The sequence below is a fragment of the Rhipicephalus microplus genome, chromosome X (assembly GCF_043290135.1).
Source record: "Rhipicephalus microplus isolate Deutch F79 chromosome X, USDA_Rmic, whole genome shotgun sequence".
Classification (NCBI taxonomy): domain Eukaryota; kingdom Metazoa; phylum Arthropoda; class Arachnida; order Ixodida; family Ixodidae; genus Rhipicephalus; species Rhipicephalus microplus.
Window position 1 is genome coordinate 11929094 of NC_134710.1, and position 17905 is coordinate 11946998.

Consider the following 17905-nt stretch of genomic DNA (forward strand, 5'->3'; position numbering starts at 1 on the left):
TTGGGTATTTAGAGCTGAAAATTTTATGTGATATGCATTTCTCACAGCTGAAAACAAATATTCAATTAGTTCTCAGCTGTCAGTTCCAGATTTTAAAATATTGACTGGTTCATAAACTTACATTTTGCCCACTGTTTAGACAGCTTTCTTATAAAAGATTGCTGCAAATTAGATATGGCAATGTTATGTGAAGAACAGGAAGTGCAAGGAAACCATAATTTTATTTTTAGCTTCATTGGTTCGAGAGTTATGGCCTTAACAAGTAGACTCATTGGAAATCTGAAACTGTTGCTTAATTATATCACTAATTAAGCCCCGCCGCGGTGGTCTAGTGGCTAAGGTACTCGGCTGCTGACCCGCAGGTCGCAGGATCAAATCCCGGCTGCGGCGGCTGCATTTTTGATGGAGGCGGAAAGTTGTAGGCCCGTGTGCTCAGATTTGGGTGCACGTTAAAGAACCCCAGGTGGTCAAAATTTCCAGAGCCCTCCACTACAGCGTCTCTCATAATCATATGGTGGTTTTGGGACGTTAAACCCCACATCAATCAATCAATCAATCAATCAATCAATCAATTATACCACTAATTAAATCACTGTTCTTAAGTGGGCAGACTGGTCTTTGGGAGTAAAAAGTGACGAAAAAATTTTATTTTTTAAAATTGACATATTTGGTTTCTGCAAGTATTTTTTCTATCTCTCTGCAAATTTTCACACACCAGGAAGTAGTAATATTTTTGTAAATGTTATTCTAACTGACTAGATTCTTGGTGCTGGTAACATGCAGAACCTGCGAAAAAATGGGAAACCGACTTCGAAGCTTCTTTATGTTTGGCCGGCACCAGTGTTAGCTCTGCTACGAATTTATGAGCACTTTTATGTGGATTGCAAAACATGCGCACCATGATTGTTGCTTTTTTGAAGAAGCTGCGTGTTTTCAGTTTTTTCCATTTTTCTCAAAAAAGTAAATTTACGACTGTTCAATTTTGAGGCCTCAATATCTCTGGAGCTAGGGCGGGTACAACAATAATTATTTTTGCAAGTATGGGAGCAGAATTCAGAGCACAAGCTTTTTTAATTAATTACTCATCAAAATTGTAACACAATTCCAACTGCTTTCGAAAATTGATAGTTAATTTTGCTGTAAAATAACCAAGAAATGCCTAAGAACAAAAACTCTTGCATACTTTCACTCTATAGTCATTAGTCTATGTGGGAATATCTTAAATATCACTTTTAATTAAGTTCTTTTTTCTATGGCGGCCTTAAACAATAGGGGGTGAACTTATCTCAGGAACAAGATAAGTTAAAGGAAAACTAATAAATATTTGAAATCAGTAGTTTGACCAAGATCACTGCTGCAAAAATTATCAAAATCTGCAAAATTATCAAATGCTGCTAAAATTATCAAAATCTAACGACTATATCAAAAGATACTGTGGACAATCGCCTCGGACTTGATGAAAAATGTTGTTTTGAGAAAACAAGAAAAGAAGTTTAGGGGAGGGGGACACACACGGTGAGCATGTATATTTAACAGGTAGGGGTGTAAATCAGTGTAGTAACGATGCTAGAAGCCACCGGGAGTGCAGTCATCATCATTCACCGTGCGCTTTCTTTTCATTGCACGCCAGATGTTTCCAGGGTTTCTGTAGTTCAGATCGGCATACTGCTCTATGACGGTGCTCGCACAGTCGACTGGAACATGCGCGGCAACCTTTTACGAGGCAGGAATCATTTCCTTGTTTCACGTAATATTTGTCTTTGCATCTGCATGAAACATTCATGGTAAAAAAAAAATGCAATTCAACGCAATTTGTTTCTTTGCTGTGCCGCGCGAACCGCGAGCACGCTGATCTCACAGGCCACACGCCACATAATGCATCCCCCCTCACTCTCGACGTACAAATTTCAGTTCCCCGCACTCATCACACATCAGCACAAGTTTTGTAGCAATGTTATATTCCTGGATCTTTCTCGGAAATGCTGCCAGGCCCGCCACACACCGCACTTCATACACTGAAGCAGCTTACGACGGTGAACGGCATTCCAGTAGTCGTGGTCGCTTCGAGTCTTGAAGAGCAGACCGCTCGTGTTGTGAGGCTGACGTCGACGAAAGGTCTCTTTGGATGTCACTTGCACGACGCGCAAGGGCCACTTTTTCAGCGTCGGAAACCAGGGGAGTGCCGGCGCGCAAACCTCGCATGTGATCGTTGACCCCGGCTATTGCGTCTGTGATTACGGGGGCCGTGTTCATGATAGTGTTGGCACAGCCAGCTTTTTCCATGTTCTCGGCAGCAGAGGGTTTCGCTGATAAGACGCTGCATGCTCTCAGACGTCAATTTCTCTTTTCGAACGCATGAGCAGTATGGAACATTCGATGACCGCCTGCCATCGCACCGGTCGCACAGCCGTCGCTTAGGCCTTGTCACAAAATGGCCGATTGTGCACCGCTGTCTAGCAGACGAATCCCTTGATATTCAATAGGGAACCGGGAATGGCCCCATGTGATAGAAACGTACCAATGATGTGCAAGTGTTTGATTTTTCCTTAGTCGCAACAGCTGTGTTGTTGCTAGACGAAAAGCGTTCTTCTGCTAGGAACAAACAAAAGAAGAATACGGCTTTCAAGTAAAACCAAAATGGCCGCTTTACTTGGCGTGGTTCTCAAGCGCCGCGGCGTCGAATGTGATTGCTTTTGAGCTGGTTTAGTGAGGGGAAATAGTCACGAAACCGACTTTGAGATCGAATTACTAAATAAATACACATTATAGTAAACTCCCATTAAACGAAACTCTCCTAAACAAAATTGCTGCTTAAATGGAATGACTGTCTCTAATATGATTGGTTTCGTATTTGAATATTGTACCCCTGTTTATCTCTGTAAACGAAACTCCTCCTAAATGAAACCCATTTTCCTGTTCCCTTCAGGTTTCAATTAAAAGGAGTCTACTGTACATGGCAATAGCATTTTAGGAACACCTTCTTCAGGCTCTATATATTATATAAAAAAAAAAATACTTCAAAAAAGGTTTTTTCAGAAATTTTTTGGCCTTCAAGGCCGTGTCTCCCTTTAACTGAGGGCATGTCTCTGAAAATGCAATACTGCCACGTTCGTTTGCTATTTTTACTTTTGTTTAATTCGGTTTTCGCCCACAAAGCCTGTCGGGAATGCTCAGCGCAAACTGCGCTTCGGTGTTCGAGAATGTTCGCGATCATTGTGGATCGTTCTGTTAATTTTGTGCGTAAAACGCGAGCACTCGAGATCATTCCAGAGCTTGCTCGACACCCAGTGATAAGACTGGATTATTCGATGGCATCTGTATAGATGCCGACATGGTTCACCCCTTGTCAGTTGATCGAGGGCTGACGCTCTGTTCACCGCTGTCAGTGCCCTGCTGTCCTTCGTCATTCTTTGGAGAGGCGTGGTATCCGCTATACACTTGCTAGGAATATCACGCACTTTTTTCTTGTACTGGCTGACGTTGATGAAGAATTATGCCTGAAGTGGATGTGCTCCACAGTTACCGTATTTACTCGATTCTACCGCGCCCTCGATTGTAACGCGCACCCGATTTCCACGACGAAAAAAAAAAAAAAAAATAAGACATCAATTGCAACGCGCACCCATTTTTCTCGCTGGCCCGCACGATCACACCACTCGAAAAAAGGACTCCTTTCGGGAGCGTCTTCCATTTAAATATGAGGTATGGGGTAAGCTTGTGCCCACATTGACGTGTAACAGAGCATTGCCGTCACTGTAGTTTTGCCGTGGACTGATGTCAGCACGCGAACTTGCTTCGCCCCCTTCTCGATGGTTGTGCCAGGCATGTCGAAGTAAACAGGCGTCTAATCGGCATTCCCGATTTGCCCAAGCAGGTAGCCGTTGTGCCACAAGTTTAGGATGAATTTCTGAAAACTGTGCAGCTTTTCATCGCACTCCTCCGCAAAACTTTTCGCAGATGCCCGTTCACCTTCGGAGGGAAAAAGCCTTTCCTCGTCATAAAGTTAGTTAGCCGGCACCTGCTCGCTTTAAACTGGCTCCGCATTAGCCCTTTTTCCAAGGCTAATTGCATAGCCTGAACTTGGAGCAGTTCTGTCAACACTGGCCGCCGTGCCGCTCGCTGCTCAAGCACATACCGTATTTACTCGATTCTACCGCGCCCTCGATTGTAACGCGCACCCGATTTCCACCACGAAAAAAAAAAAAAAACGTAAGACATTGATTGCAACGCGCACCCATTTTTCTCGCTGGCCCGCACGATCACACCACTCGAAAAAACGACTCCTTTCGGGAGCGTCTTGCGTTTATATATGAGGTACGGGCGAAGCTTGTGCCCATCTGACTTGTAACAGAGCATTGCCGTCACTGTTGTTTTACCGTGGACCGATGTCAGCACGCGAACTTGCTTCGCCTCCTTCTTCTCGACGGTTGTGGTGCCAGGCATGTCGAAGTAAAGAGGCGTCTGATTGGCATTCCCGATTTGCCCAAGCAGGTAGCCGTTGTTGCGCCGCAAGTTTAGGACGAACCTCTGAAAACTGTGAAGCTTTTCATCGTACTCCTCCGCAAAAGTTTTCGCATATGCATTTTCCCCTTCGGAAAGGAAAGCCTTTCCTCTACATAAAGTTAGTTAGCCAGCACCTGCTCGCTTTAAACTGGCTCCGCATTAGACCTTTTTCTAAGACTAATTGCATAGCCAGCACTTGGAGCAGTTCTGTCGTCACGGGCCGCTGTGCCGCTCGCTGCTCAAGCACATACTCGCCGAGCAGCTCTTTAATTTGCGGAAACCGACCCTGCTGTGGTCCACTGAAGCCTTTGCGTGAAGCTTTGCTGTCGACAATCTTCTGCTTTTGTTTCCGCCGGTCCCGCACGGATGTTTCGGGAACTCCGAACGACCGCGATGCGGCCCGATTTCCGTCCGTTTCTGCACACGCGATGACTTTTCTTTTAAAAGCGGCATCGTGGTGCACTCGGGTTTTTGGAGTCGGCCCTTCCACGCCGTCGATGCTAATGCACTACTAGATGACGAACTCCTCAGCACATGTACGAAGTGCCGCACATGGGAAACACATAGGCAGAAATGGCCGACGTGCCATGCCGACGCACGTAGGGGGCGGCCATTTGAATTTGCCGATGGCAATAGATTGACCGTAATTTTTTGTTCGTACTCGATTCTAACGCGCATGCGATTTATGAACTCGCTTAACCGGAAAAAAGGTGCGCGTTAGATTCGAGTAATTACGGTACTCGCCGAGCAGCTCTTCAATGTGCGGAAACCGACCCTGCTGTAGTCCACTGAAACCTTTGCGTGAATCTTTTCTGTCGACAATCTTCTGCTTTTGTTTCCGCCAGTCCCGCACGCACGTTTCAGGAACTCTGAACGACCGCGATGCGGCCCGATTTCCATCCGTTTCTGCACATGCGATGACTTTTCTTTTAAAAGCGGCATCGTGGTGCACTCGAGTTTTTGGAGTCGGCCCTTCCATGCCGTCGATGCTAATGCACTACAAGATGACAAACTCCTCAGCACACGTACGAAGTGCCGCACATGGGAAACACATAGGCAGAAATGGCCGACGCGCCATGCCGACGCACGTAGGGGGCAGCCATTTTGGATATGCCGATGGCAATAGAATGACCGTATTCAGTTTTTTTTTTTTTTCGTACTCGATTCTAACACGCATGCAATTTGTGAACTCGCTTAACCGGAAAAAAGGTGCATGTTAGATTCGAGTAATTATGGTAACAGGTAATCAAGCCTACTGCTCAAATATTATTATTATTTATGGCATAGTGGGTTCACAGCAAGTGGCAGCAGTTACTCAGAGTCTAGAAGAGGCTCCGAAAGACCGCTCTTCCAGCTTTCGTGGTGACTGTGCTGCAGGCTTGATGCTTTATTTATTTTTCTCTTGTCTGATTGTTGTGGCACTACCCTCGCGTGTTAACTCTGCGTTTAATAACCCCCGAACTGCAGCATAACCCCGCGAGCGTTGGGGGGGCGCGCTTCACACACTGCGAGAGAAGTTTTCAGGAGAAACTGACAGCACAGCACAGGGATACGGCAGTGAGCACACTGCCTCTTTCTAGTACAGTACAGTTGAGGCGAGCCATTTGTCATATTTAGTCATGCTTCAGAGTGGTCTGTGTGTGGCATAGCTAAATGGCAACAAACAGGCGGTGCCGCTTATAAAAATAAAGTTGTCCTTGCTGCGGAGTTGTCGCTGTTCAAGCTGGGCGGCATTTTGCAGCAGATAAAAAAAAATGTGTGCCACTGGAGGAGTCGCAACGTGGGACAACCCTGAAAATTTGATCGTGTGCTCTTTTAAGAAGTGCAGCATATCCAATGTGCTTGATGGCACTGAGGATCGCATCTAGTTTAAAGACATTGACAAAGAAGTCATTGACGAGAGAAGCAGCGACGACGACTCGGAATGGGTGCTGCATTGGACTACAAGCGGCACGAAATAAAAATGATGTCAAAGAAAGCCACACAACAGGACTAGAGGCTGCATGTTTCTTGAGTTATTTGCATCAGGAACCAACTGCTTTGTTTCATCCTCATGTTTAATAAATGTTTTCTCTTTGTGAACGCTCTCTTCGCTATTTCGTTGGGCCTACATTAGAAGTAAGCTTTTTTTTTTCCGGGCTTCGGACTTTAGGGGATCGGCTTAGAATCTAGGTTAGCCTAGATTCGAGTAAACACTGTATTTTATTCGTGACAAACTTGAGCCGACGAATAGGCAGCGTGGTGCGCATGCCTGCACTCAGTTGCATTACTTGTGCCCATGCCTGCTTCTTGGCGCATTTTACACGACAGCACGGGCAGCACCTCTTTATACCTGCACTGTAGTGTACATTTGTATCAAACGCAAGGGGGGGGGGGGGGGGCGAACCTGTTCGCAACAACCGTACTTCATTGCATTGTGGGCCAATGGGCCTCGGATGGACCTCGGACGGGACCGAAAAAAAATTCATGTAACCTTGAAATCCGTACGACCTGTGATCGTATCTTTGAGGTTTCACTGTACTTGTGTTGAAAGGGCCCTGCAACACTTTTTCAGCATCGTCGGAAAACAGTCAGACTCTCGGAAACATGTGAGCGAAACATTATAACGCAGCAGGCAGCCTGGAATTTAAAATTAATTCTCAAGGTCAGCTTAAAATAGTTCCCTCTTCTCACTGTAAATCATGCCATAAACCCAAGTGAGCGCTCCATAAACCTAAAGGCCACAGACCTTGGGCGAATTGAACATCATGAGTTCCACAGTTACCACGGCCGCCACAGGATGCTGCCACGTGCCTGTGCACGATCATACTGAAAGGAAGGACTTACTTGATGGATTCTAAAAATTTTGTGGCAGTTTATTCGGGGGCAATATGCACGTTTTATGGAGCCGATTGATCTTTACTTGGAAAAGTGCTGCAGGGGTTCTTTAAAGGTCAACTCTGGCGATTTTTGAGGACAATGGATCTCTATGAAATTCGCTAGGTATCTTTTTTTGCATATTTCCATCATTTGTTTCGAATTACAGACTAGCGATACAAATGAATGTTATATATTGCCCCGACTCTCACAACTGGCTTCCCACAATTGGCAACATTGTGTGTGCCAACATTTACAACAATGCGACAGAAGTGGCGGAACCGAGGTGAACTGGCTTCCCACAATTGGCAACATTGTGTGTGCCAACGTTTACAACATTGCGACAGAAGTGACGGAACCGAGGTGCTACTGCATCTTCTACTGTTCACAAGGCCAAGATCATGCGTGTTGCTTAGCCAATGTTTTGTTGGTTCGGCGCCCGAATTTGTTTTAGGCCTGCGTGTGATGGGTGGCAAGAGGCGTTGCATTGTGGTTGCCAAAAATTCGCCGTATAATTACTTGAGACCCTCAAGATAGACTCGGAGGTAATGATTACCCTTCCTCTCGATATTATGTTCTTTAGCTAGCAGTGCTGGCTCACCTCAAGGAAACTGTGTTACCGTATTTACTCGCATAATCCTCGCACTTTTCTTGGCCGAAAACCTATGCAAAGTTGGGGTTTGTGAAAATTACGCGGTAAAATCTTTCCACGAAAACGTACAGAGTGAAAAAGAAAACGAAGTGGCCGCAAATCGGGATTCTCACACCAGGAACTAATAGCAAGCTTTGAGGAGTACTAATTAAAACTTACAGATTTATTTGAGACACAAAAAGTGCAAGCAAATAGTCGAGAATTAGAATACCATACGCAACGCTTGTGTGCGTTGCGGGCGTAGTGGTAGCGTTCGTTGCTCAACAGGAGCCTTCAGAAGGTAAGCGTAAGACGACAGTATTGGGCTGATGGCCATTTAACAGAGTCGTCCGCAGTTTGCTTCTGAAGAAATAAAGTTTATCATGAATCCTAGTTTTAGGCACACGGCAGGCCCAATGCGTCTTGGTGGCTTTATCTTTATCTTGGGTGCGTCTTGGTGACCAGTAGCGAACACAAAACTCATAGACTCTGAAGGGCCTACCGGCGGCACTGTTGCTGTTCTTTAGTGCATAATCCATCACTTTCAACTTGAAAGCAGCCGTGTGGCTTCAGTATCGCCCCATAACGTGACAAGATTACCGACACAACATACAAAACACGCCGCAACGCGCACTGCCACTTTGGCTTGGCTTGGATTGAATTTCCGTGCAATAATAGCTCGCTTAATGCTTAAGAGATGGCGCTAGATGGCGTGTGCCATCATTATCAGTGACTGGAACGAGCAGACGACATTATTGCGGCAGTTTTCGGGGGTGCAATAATTACTCGAGGAAAAAAGAAATCGCTTTTTTGTTGAGCAATGTGAAGAGTGCAAGAAATATGCGAGTGCGAGGATTACGCGAGTAAGTACGGTAATAGCATACTGACTGAAAAGGGCCCATGCGTGAGCATTATGAGTGTACTAAGCGAGTGCACTACCATATTGAAACACTTATTCGTGCAAAAGGCGGCGCATACTTGACTTAAATTTCTTCAGCTTTGCCAGCGCGATTTTAAACTCTGATATTGCCAAACATAGGCACTCTTCTTATAGCTATATTAAGAAGCTTCAGTTCGTCCGCGAACTTCTCCGCAATAGCATTTTACCGATCACGGCCCCACAAATGGCCTGGACAAGTAGTGCCATCTGACAGTGAAATGGACAACCATAAACTGCCATTCCTCTGTAAATTTTTCTTACTCCATATGCGGCCGAATCGGAGCTATCATTTTAGGACATCTCTGAGGAGCTTCTGCACATAGTACGGTCAGTAACAGACATGGTGCGGCTGTTGCAATGGGGTCCCCTTTCTCCTGAGTGTGTGCTCTTTTCCACTCTGCTGCTGTCATACTCAGCGCTGGCGAGACGAGCATGCCTTGCACGGTTTCCGGTTGGCATGGCTTTTGCCAACGGTCACAACACACGAAGATGGTACTGCAGTTGGGTTTTAGATCCGGTGTTGCACTTTTTTGCTAATTTAAAAGTATCCTTAACTTTGCCATGCGTTCCTGCTATCCATGACAGGAGCATAAGAACACCATTACTTTGACATGGCAAAAAAAGTTGCCAGAGTTGGCCTTCATACTAAACTTGCTCCTTCTGTCTGCTTGAGCCTAGCACGCCGATTTGGGCTCTTTTTTTTTAACAGTATTGTAATACTCATCACTGTTTTAAGGGGTCTTAGACATTTTTTTGTTAATTTCTTCAGTGAAATTGATCAAACTGCACTGGATTATGCTTTTTTTCCTGCTGATTTCAAATATTTAATTAGTTTTTCTATAACTCTTCTTGTTGCTGATTTAATTAGTTTTTCTATAACTCTTCTTGTTGCTGAGATAACTTAAATTCATTCTCTGTTGTTTAAGGCAGTCGTAGAAAAAAAGTGTTCAGATAAAGGTGATATTTAAGAAATGCCAACATAGACTAATGACTATAAATTGAAAGTATGCAAAGAGTTTTTTGTTTTTAGGCCTTTTTTGGTTATTTTACAGCAAAATGAACTATCCATTTTCAAAAGCAGTTGGAATTGTGTTACAATTTTGATGAGTAATAATTAAAAAGGCTTGTGCTTTGAATTCTGCTCCTATATTTGCATTCTGCACACATACAGATTTCCATTGCAAAAAGGATTGTTGTATTTTCCCTAGTTGCAGATATATTGAGGCCTTAAAATTGAACAGTCGTAAATTTACTTTTTTGTGAAAAATGAAAAAAAAAAACTGAAAACACACAGCTTCTTCAAAAAGCAACAATCATGGTGTGCATGTTTTGCAATCCTCATAAAGGTGCTCATAAATTCGTAGCAGAGCTTATAACACAAGTGCCGGCAAATCATAAAGAAGCCTTGAAGTCGGTTCCCCATTTTTTTGGCAGGTTCCGCACGTTAACAGCACCGAGAATCTGGACAGTTAGAATGACATTACAAAAATATTACCACTTCCTGGTGTGTGAAAATTGGCAGAGAGATAAAAAAATGCTTGGAAAAACCAAATATGTAAATTTTAAAAAATGAATTTTTTTGTCACTTTTTTGGTCCCAAAGACCACCAGTCTGCCCCCTTAATAGCATTCTCTTCTAATGCAAAATAAAGTCTAATGCCTCATCTATCTAATTTAAATGGTAATTTAACTGTGCCCTGCTTTATCCAGAACACATTCTGCCACTTCCATCTCTCTTGATCATTTATACGTGTACATTAAGCACTTGCTGGTGTGTAAGTGATATCTGTCAAAAGGCTTTTTAATCACTTGCTAGACGAGTGATCTGCTGATCTAAAAGAAGTGTTGTGTTTGTATCTGGGTTTCGTTGCATGATCTGCCTCCCACCGTGGTGGTTTAGTGGCTAAGGCCCTCTGCTGCTAACCAGCAGGTTGCAGGATTGAATCCTGGCTGCGGTGGCTGCATTTTCGATGGAGGTGGCTCTAGGCCCGTGTGCTCGGATTTGGGTGCCCGTTAAAGAACTCCAGGTGGTCAAAATTTCTGGAACCCTCCACTATAGCATCTCTAATAATCATATGGTGGTTTCGGGGCATTAAACCTCATATATTATGATCTTCTTTCTGTGTTGTTTTATTGAGCATGAACTTAGAGCTGCTAAATTTGTGCAGGCATACTACTATAATGCCCGTACTCGAGAGTCGGCTTGGAATAAACCAGAAGGACCTGGTATCAAAGTGCTAAGTCAGGAGCAGATTGAAAGCATGGCAGCTGCTGCAGGAGTTGCTCCTGGCGGAGGCCTTGTTACTAATGCTGTGCCAGGTAAGGGCTACTTCTGTCTTCCCATTGGTCATCTTGCTTCTGATCACGTTTGTTGGACGCTTATAAAGATCATTCAAGTGCCGTGAAGGGTTTTTTTTATAATGATTGCATTTAACAGGAAGAAGGTAAAAGCAAAATAAAGGGGCGGGGATGGCAGAGCTATTGTTTTAATGACAGCTCGACTGATGCCCCTCCATTCCTCCTTTCTTCTGTGATAGTTTTTGCTCATTCGGTTTTATAAGTCATGATCGTTTCTTGCACAGTGCCAGTGCACGGCCTTTCTTACCGCAATGGAAGGCTGATGTGGCATTTTCATGCTAAGAACACTGCTGTAAAAATGTAATGTGAGTAGGTACTTTTGGTCTCTATGGGAAAATGACTGAAAGAATGGGGTGGTTTTGCATAGACAACAGTGGAATCTTGATGATGCGAATTGGTACGGAGCGCGTAAAATATTCGTATTTCGAGTTCGTATGAGTCGACGTGGTTTTCTTACATCGACCGCAGGAGGTCACACACGTCTGCGCCTTCACCTTCCCTGTTAGGCCCAAGCTCCTTTGTCTTGTTGACCAATTCTTAGGTACCGTATTTACTCGATTCTACCGCGCCCTCGATTGTAACGCGCACCCGATTTCCACCGCGAAAAAAAAAAAAAAAAAACGTAAGACATCGATTGCAACGCGCACCCTTTTTTTTTGCTGGCCCGCACGATCACACCACTCGAAAAAACGATTCCTTTCGGGATTGTCTTCCATTTAAATATGAGGTACGGGCGAAGCTTGTGCCCATCTGACGTGTAAAAGAGCATTGCCGTCACTGTAGTTTTACCGTGGACCGATGTCAGCACGCGAACTTGCTTCGCCCCCTTCTTCTCGACAGTTGTGGTGCCAGGCATGTCGAAGTAAAGAGGCGTCTGATCGGCATTCCAGATTTGCCCAAGCAGGTAGCCGTTGTTGCGCCGCAAGTTTAGGACGAACCTCTGAAAACTGTAAAGCTTTTCATCGTACTTCTCCGCAAAAGTTTTCGCATATGCATGTTCCCCTTCCGAGGGAAGAGCCTTTCCTCTTCATATAGTTAATTAGCCAGCACCTGCTCGCTTTAAACAGGCTCCGCATTAGACTTTTTTCTAAGACTAATTGCATAGCCCGCACTTGGAGCAGTTCTGTCGTCATGGGCCGCTGTGCCGCTCGCTCCTCAAGCACATACTCGCGGAGTAGCTCTTCAATTTGCGGAAACCGACCCTGCTGTGGTTCACTGAAGCCTTTGCGTGAAGCTTTGCTGTCGACAATCTTCTGCTTTTGTTTCCGCCGGTCCCGCACGCACGTTTCGAGAAGGACCGCGATGCGGCCCGATTTCCGTCCGTTTCTGCACACGCGATGACTTTTCTTTTAAAAGCGGCATCGTGGTGCACTCGAGTTTTTGGAGTCGGCCCTTTCACGTCGTCGATGCTAATGCACTACTAGATGACGAACTCCTCAGCACACGTACGAAGTGCCGCACATGGTAAACACATAGGCAGAAATAGCCGACGCACCACGCCGACGCACGTAGAGGGCGGCCATTTTGGATTTGCGATGGCACTAGATTGACCGTAATTTTTTTGTTCGTACTCGATTCTAACGCGCATGCGATTTATGAGCTCGCTTAACCGGAAAAAAGGTGCGCGTTAGATTCGAGTAATTACGGTAGATCCCAGCCCACAGGTCGGGACTTTGTCGTTTGTGGTGACAAAGTCTCATGCTGATGCTCGAGTTTCAAGGTTCTTCCAACTTTTGATGTGCAAATCATCATCAGGCTCTTCATTTTTTCTCGTCAGAGCCACACCCTGCCCTGCGAAAACTGCATACTTGCAGTGTTCTACCACTTTGCCAATTGCGACAAACTGGGCCAAATTGTTCTGGCTGCTACATCCTGCTACATTTCCTCAAAATTTGGCGAGCCTGTGCCAAACCTGCACCAAAGGGTGCGCTCCGACTTTTAGAAACGAAACTACTTAAGGCATAGAGTTTCCTAAAATTAATTAGAAGGGACTCTGGCACTGCAGTCGTTCAGCGACCACGGAACGATGGGTAGTACACGGATTTGCCGTCTCCGTACAGTCGAATCTCATTAATTTGAACACGCTTAATTTGAACTTTGGGTTAATTCGAACTCACGATGATCTCCCGTCAAAGCTATGTGTATTTTAATGGGCGAAAACGCCCAGTAATTCGAACGCGCAAACACTTGCGACGGTTAATTCGAACATATCGTGCTCCGAAAATGCTAAATGCTCTCAGCACCATGCCCAATCCCGCGGCGGCCCCTCCGACACCTCAACGCTGCGCGCGAAAGAAAGGAAAAGGAAAGAAAAGGTTGTGGTGGAATGTTTGCTTTCTGTCAAATGCCGATCTGCGACGCGCCTGTGCCACGCTTTTCCCTTTTCCACCCCTGCCACGTGAAGACCCTTCTCATTCCAACGTCATGCGCAAAGAGAGAGAGAGAAAAAAACTGTCCCTGAGTGTGGCTCTCTCTCATGTGCTGGTGCCATGCTTTCCCCTTTTTCGTCCCTGGTGCGTAACCCTTCTCCTTTTAACGACGCGCGCGAAGAGAGCAAGAAAGAAAAAAAAAGCAGCCTGGGAGAGTTGGTTTATCTCAAATGCCGATCTACTTCTCTCCGCGTGGAGACGCTCCTTTCTTGTTACATGCTGGCCACGCTGCAGCTTTGGCACAGAGAGCAGTAGTGGAGTTGCAGTTGTTGTTGTCGTCTTCAGAGAGTGTCAGCGGCTGGACACTGCCGCACGCAACTTCTCTTGCCAGGAGAATGCTGCAGCTGAAGTAGACATGCTTTACAAGCTGCGTGCCAAATTGATTGACTCGCTGCAAGGCAAACGTGTGCAGACGTGCATCACCGATTACTTCACTTAAGGGGGCACACGGGTCTTTGGGGCCGAAAAATTGCCCAAAAACGCATTTTTTTTTTAGATGTCATTTTTGAAATCTACAGGTATTTTTCTATTAGTTTGCTCAGTTTTTCCTCCAAAAAGTTGGTACTTGAACAGTAACAGCTACTTATAAAAGCCGTACGGGCCCGATTTGGCGAGATTCTGACGCCAAAATGGCAATTTTTCAATAATTCCCCGCAGCTGCGCCACCGGCAGTATCGCAGTGATCTAGGTCTCATTTGAAAGTGCGGTCTTCGGTCTTCGATTTCCCGCCACTCTGGCAATTTTTCAATAATTCCCCGCAGCTGCGCCACGGGCAGTATCGCAGTGATCTAGGTCTCATTTGAAAGCGCGTCTTCGGTCTTCAATTTCCCGCCACTCTGGCTCCTGTCCGCTCATTGGTAGAGTAGAAAACACGTGCCAAAAAAAGCAAAAATACGCGTTCCTATTCGCCGGCGAGCGCACGTGACTGAACAGCGCAACGCGATTGGCCGCAAGCGGCGTGTGTCGTCTGCTTCGCGCCGTCGGCGGCGCAGTCAGGCGCCATATTGCTCAGACTGAGAGCGACGGATTAGCCAAGGATCGCGCGCGATGTGGAAAGCCGGAAGGAAATTCCACACAAGGAATCAGTACGGCAAAAAAAGAAAGAAGTCGCTCTTCGAGAACTTCAAAGGCCGTTCCGCGTCAGCGAGGAGCGCTGAACGAGCAAGCGACCCACCTTCCGTGGCCAGCGGCGAGGCCCCTGATGACATAGGCCTAGCACCTCCGCCGCCGCCCGCTCAAGATAACGCATCCGGCAGCGGCCGCGTTCGTCTTGACACAGCAGTGCTGCACCCGTTAGAAGTGGCAGAGGTGCGTCGCAACGTCGAAAACAAGCTGCAAAAACTCGCTTCAACTGGAGCAACACAACGCAAGTGCGGCCTGTTAGCCGATATCGACGATGCCGCAGCCACGCAGCTGGACGAAACACGGTTTTTGATCGTGAGTTTGGACCAGGTGAACGAACTGATGCGTGCAGTGAAGTGAAAATTGTGCTCCGGTGATGTAAACATCGGCAAAGAGGACAGGGAGTACGGCCTTGCCGTAAAGCTAGTGCTTATGTGCGCGACCTGCGGCGATGTGTCGGTGGCATGGAGCTCGCCGCGCGTTGACGGCGAGAGCAAGGCAAAGCCGTTTGCCATCAATGTTTTGGGCGCGCGCGCTATGCAGTCTACTGGCAATCAGCAAACGGCATTCAACGACGTTTTTTCATCGATGAACATTTCTTCGCGCGGCCTGCACAACAAAACGTGGCAGAGCTACGTGAAGACGAAACTGACGCCCGCAGCTGTTCGTGCGTCGGAAAAGCTGACCGCGGAGTGCGCGCGATCGGTTCGGGAACTGTACGCGGAACTGGACCTCGGCAACCCGGGCAACATCGCTGTGTCGTACGACGGTTCCTGGATGACGAGGGGACACTCGTCGCACATCGGAGTCGGCACAGTTATCGAGTTGTTTACGGGGCTTGTGCTCGATTATGTCGTGCTCTGCAATTTTTGTGCCGGCTGCGAGCGGGCGCCTAAAGAAAGTGACCCGTCCTACGACGAGTGGAAAGCGAACCACCACTGCCAGAAAAACAGCACAAAAAAAGCTGGAGAGATGGAAGTGGAAGCTGCCCTCATTCTGTTTCAGAGGTCGTGGGAGCGTCATAAGCTGAGATACACTACAGTTCTTTCTAATGGCGACTGCCGCACCTACCCTGCTTTGAAGGAAGCAGATGTGTATGGTTTTATAAAGGTAACCAAAGAGGAATGTGTGAACCACGTCCAGAAGAGGATGGGCACGCAACTGCGCAATCTCCCCAAGCAGAGGCCAGCTGGCTCTGAGAGCCTCAGTGGTAGGGGGCGGCTGACTGGTGAACTGGTTAACAAATTGACCTCTTACTATGGCTGGGCTATCAAATCTCACAAAGGGGACGTGCCAGCCATGCACAATGCTGTGATGGCCACATACCACCATGTGACGTCCAACGATGCCGTGTCCAACCACATGGCCACATACCACCATGTGACGTCCAACGATGCCGTGTCCAACCACAGCCTGTGCCCTACAGGTCCTGACTCGTGGTGCCGCCAGAACGCTGCCAAGGCCAGGGGTGAGCCAGCCCCCAAACACCGCTACAATCTGCCGCCGCATGTCTTTGAGGCCTAGCTTCCAGTGTACGAACGCTTGGCGGACAAGAAGCTGCTGGAGCGCTGCCAGCGAGGCAAGACTTAGAACAGTAATGAAAGTCTCCACTCTGTGATTTGGTCGCTGGCCCCGAAGGAGCGCCATGCATCACTGCACAGTGTAGAAGCTGCGGTCGCCGCGGCAGTGATGAGGTTTAATGCCGGAAGTCAAGTAACATCATCCAAGATTCTCAAAGAGCTGTGCCTGAACCCCGGCCTACTGAGTAGCAAACGCATGGCTGAAAAAGACCGCCGCCGAACTAGGGACTCTACCCTCAGGCGTGCGTTTGCAGAAAATGTGCAGCGGACGCTCAAGAAGCGGCACCTGGAGGCCAGCAGTCAAGGGGACTATGCTACTGGGGCCTACTAGTCATTTCGCTCCAAAAATGTACAGAATGTTTTATCGTTTACATTAAACATGGCGCCGTTGTGTTTTTTGCCATTTTCTCAAAATGCATATTTTTGACGTTTAGGAAATTCTTTAGAGGTACATCTCGGCATGCGATGCAGCTAGAAAGATAATTTCTTTTGCATTGTCAAGCTGAATGTTTAAACCTTGAAGTAAGGGAAACAGATTTTGCATTTCACGTTTAAATAATTGTTTAAATAACTGGTTAGCAGGCATACTTTAAACCGAGAAATTAGAATTGATGTAAACTTGCATGTGTGAGTGCCAGACAAAAAAACTGCTTCCGTCATTTCATTCTCCACAACTTCTAGTATCTATTCATGCCATGCTGGTAATTTTTTGTTGACTAGTTTTTTGTCTATTGTTCTCAAGAACAATCACGAAAGTTTTTTAATTATCTCAGGAACGAATTAGCTTCTACAAAACTAATCGGATATTTGAAATCAGCTAAAAAAACTGAACAAGCCCATGGAGTTTCATTAAAATTGGTTGGAAAGCAAAAAAAAAGTTTCTAAGACCAGTGTGCCCCCTTAATGACGGATGTCCTGTGATATTTGAATAAATGTAAATCTTCTGAAACTTCTTTCTCGTGTATTAGCTCAATGCACATGCGCCACCGCATGGGGAGCCCTCCGTTTACTTAGCTTTCATTAATTCAAACTTCTTTTAAGTCTTATTGGCGCGTTCGCCACATTGCCGCCATCATGCCTCTGAGCATTTCCGGTGCTTATTCGTTTGATATCACATTATCGTGCCGTTTTTTTTTTTAAGTGCTCTTTTTCTTTTAACTGCTTCACTCTAATGCGTGTATGTATTGTGGCAAAGGAGACATTGCTGTGACGCCGAACGATTTTTGAACGACGAAGTCATAGTCAACCATTGTGAACTGGTCACAAAATCTGCTCAGCCGCCGTTGTGTGATGGCGATGAGAGTGCACCTAACCAATCTAGCTAAAAAAGCTAGCACCTCGAATGTGAAACATGGTTCTGATTTTGGATTTGATTTTAATGCTAAATTAATTTTTGTTCCTGTTGTCACCTTGGTTTGTATTTTTTTCTCAGCGTTTGCTCTTTGTGCTTGCCTCTTTGACCATGGTGGAGGGTCCGCAAGCTCTTG

General features: G+C 46.2%; 1 protein-coding gene across 3 annotated transcripts in view; it reads left to right on the forward strand.

Moving 5' to 3' along the window:
• Nucleotides 1-17905, forward strand: part of LOC119175661 (transcription elongation regulator 1) — a 253503-nt gene that overhangs the window by 25421 nt on the left and 210177 nt on the right. For all 3 annotated transcript variants that reach the window (XM_075881832.1, XM_075881834.1, XM_075881833.1), the window contains exon 4: nt 11098-11248. In XM_075881832.1, the coding sequence (XP_075737947.1) occupies nt 11098-11248 (151 nt within the window). The remainder of the gene's footprint in view (nt 1-11097; nt 11249-17905) is intronic.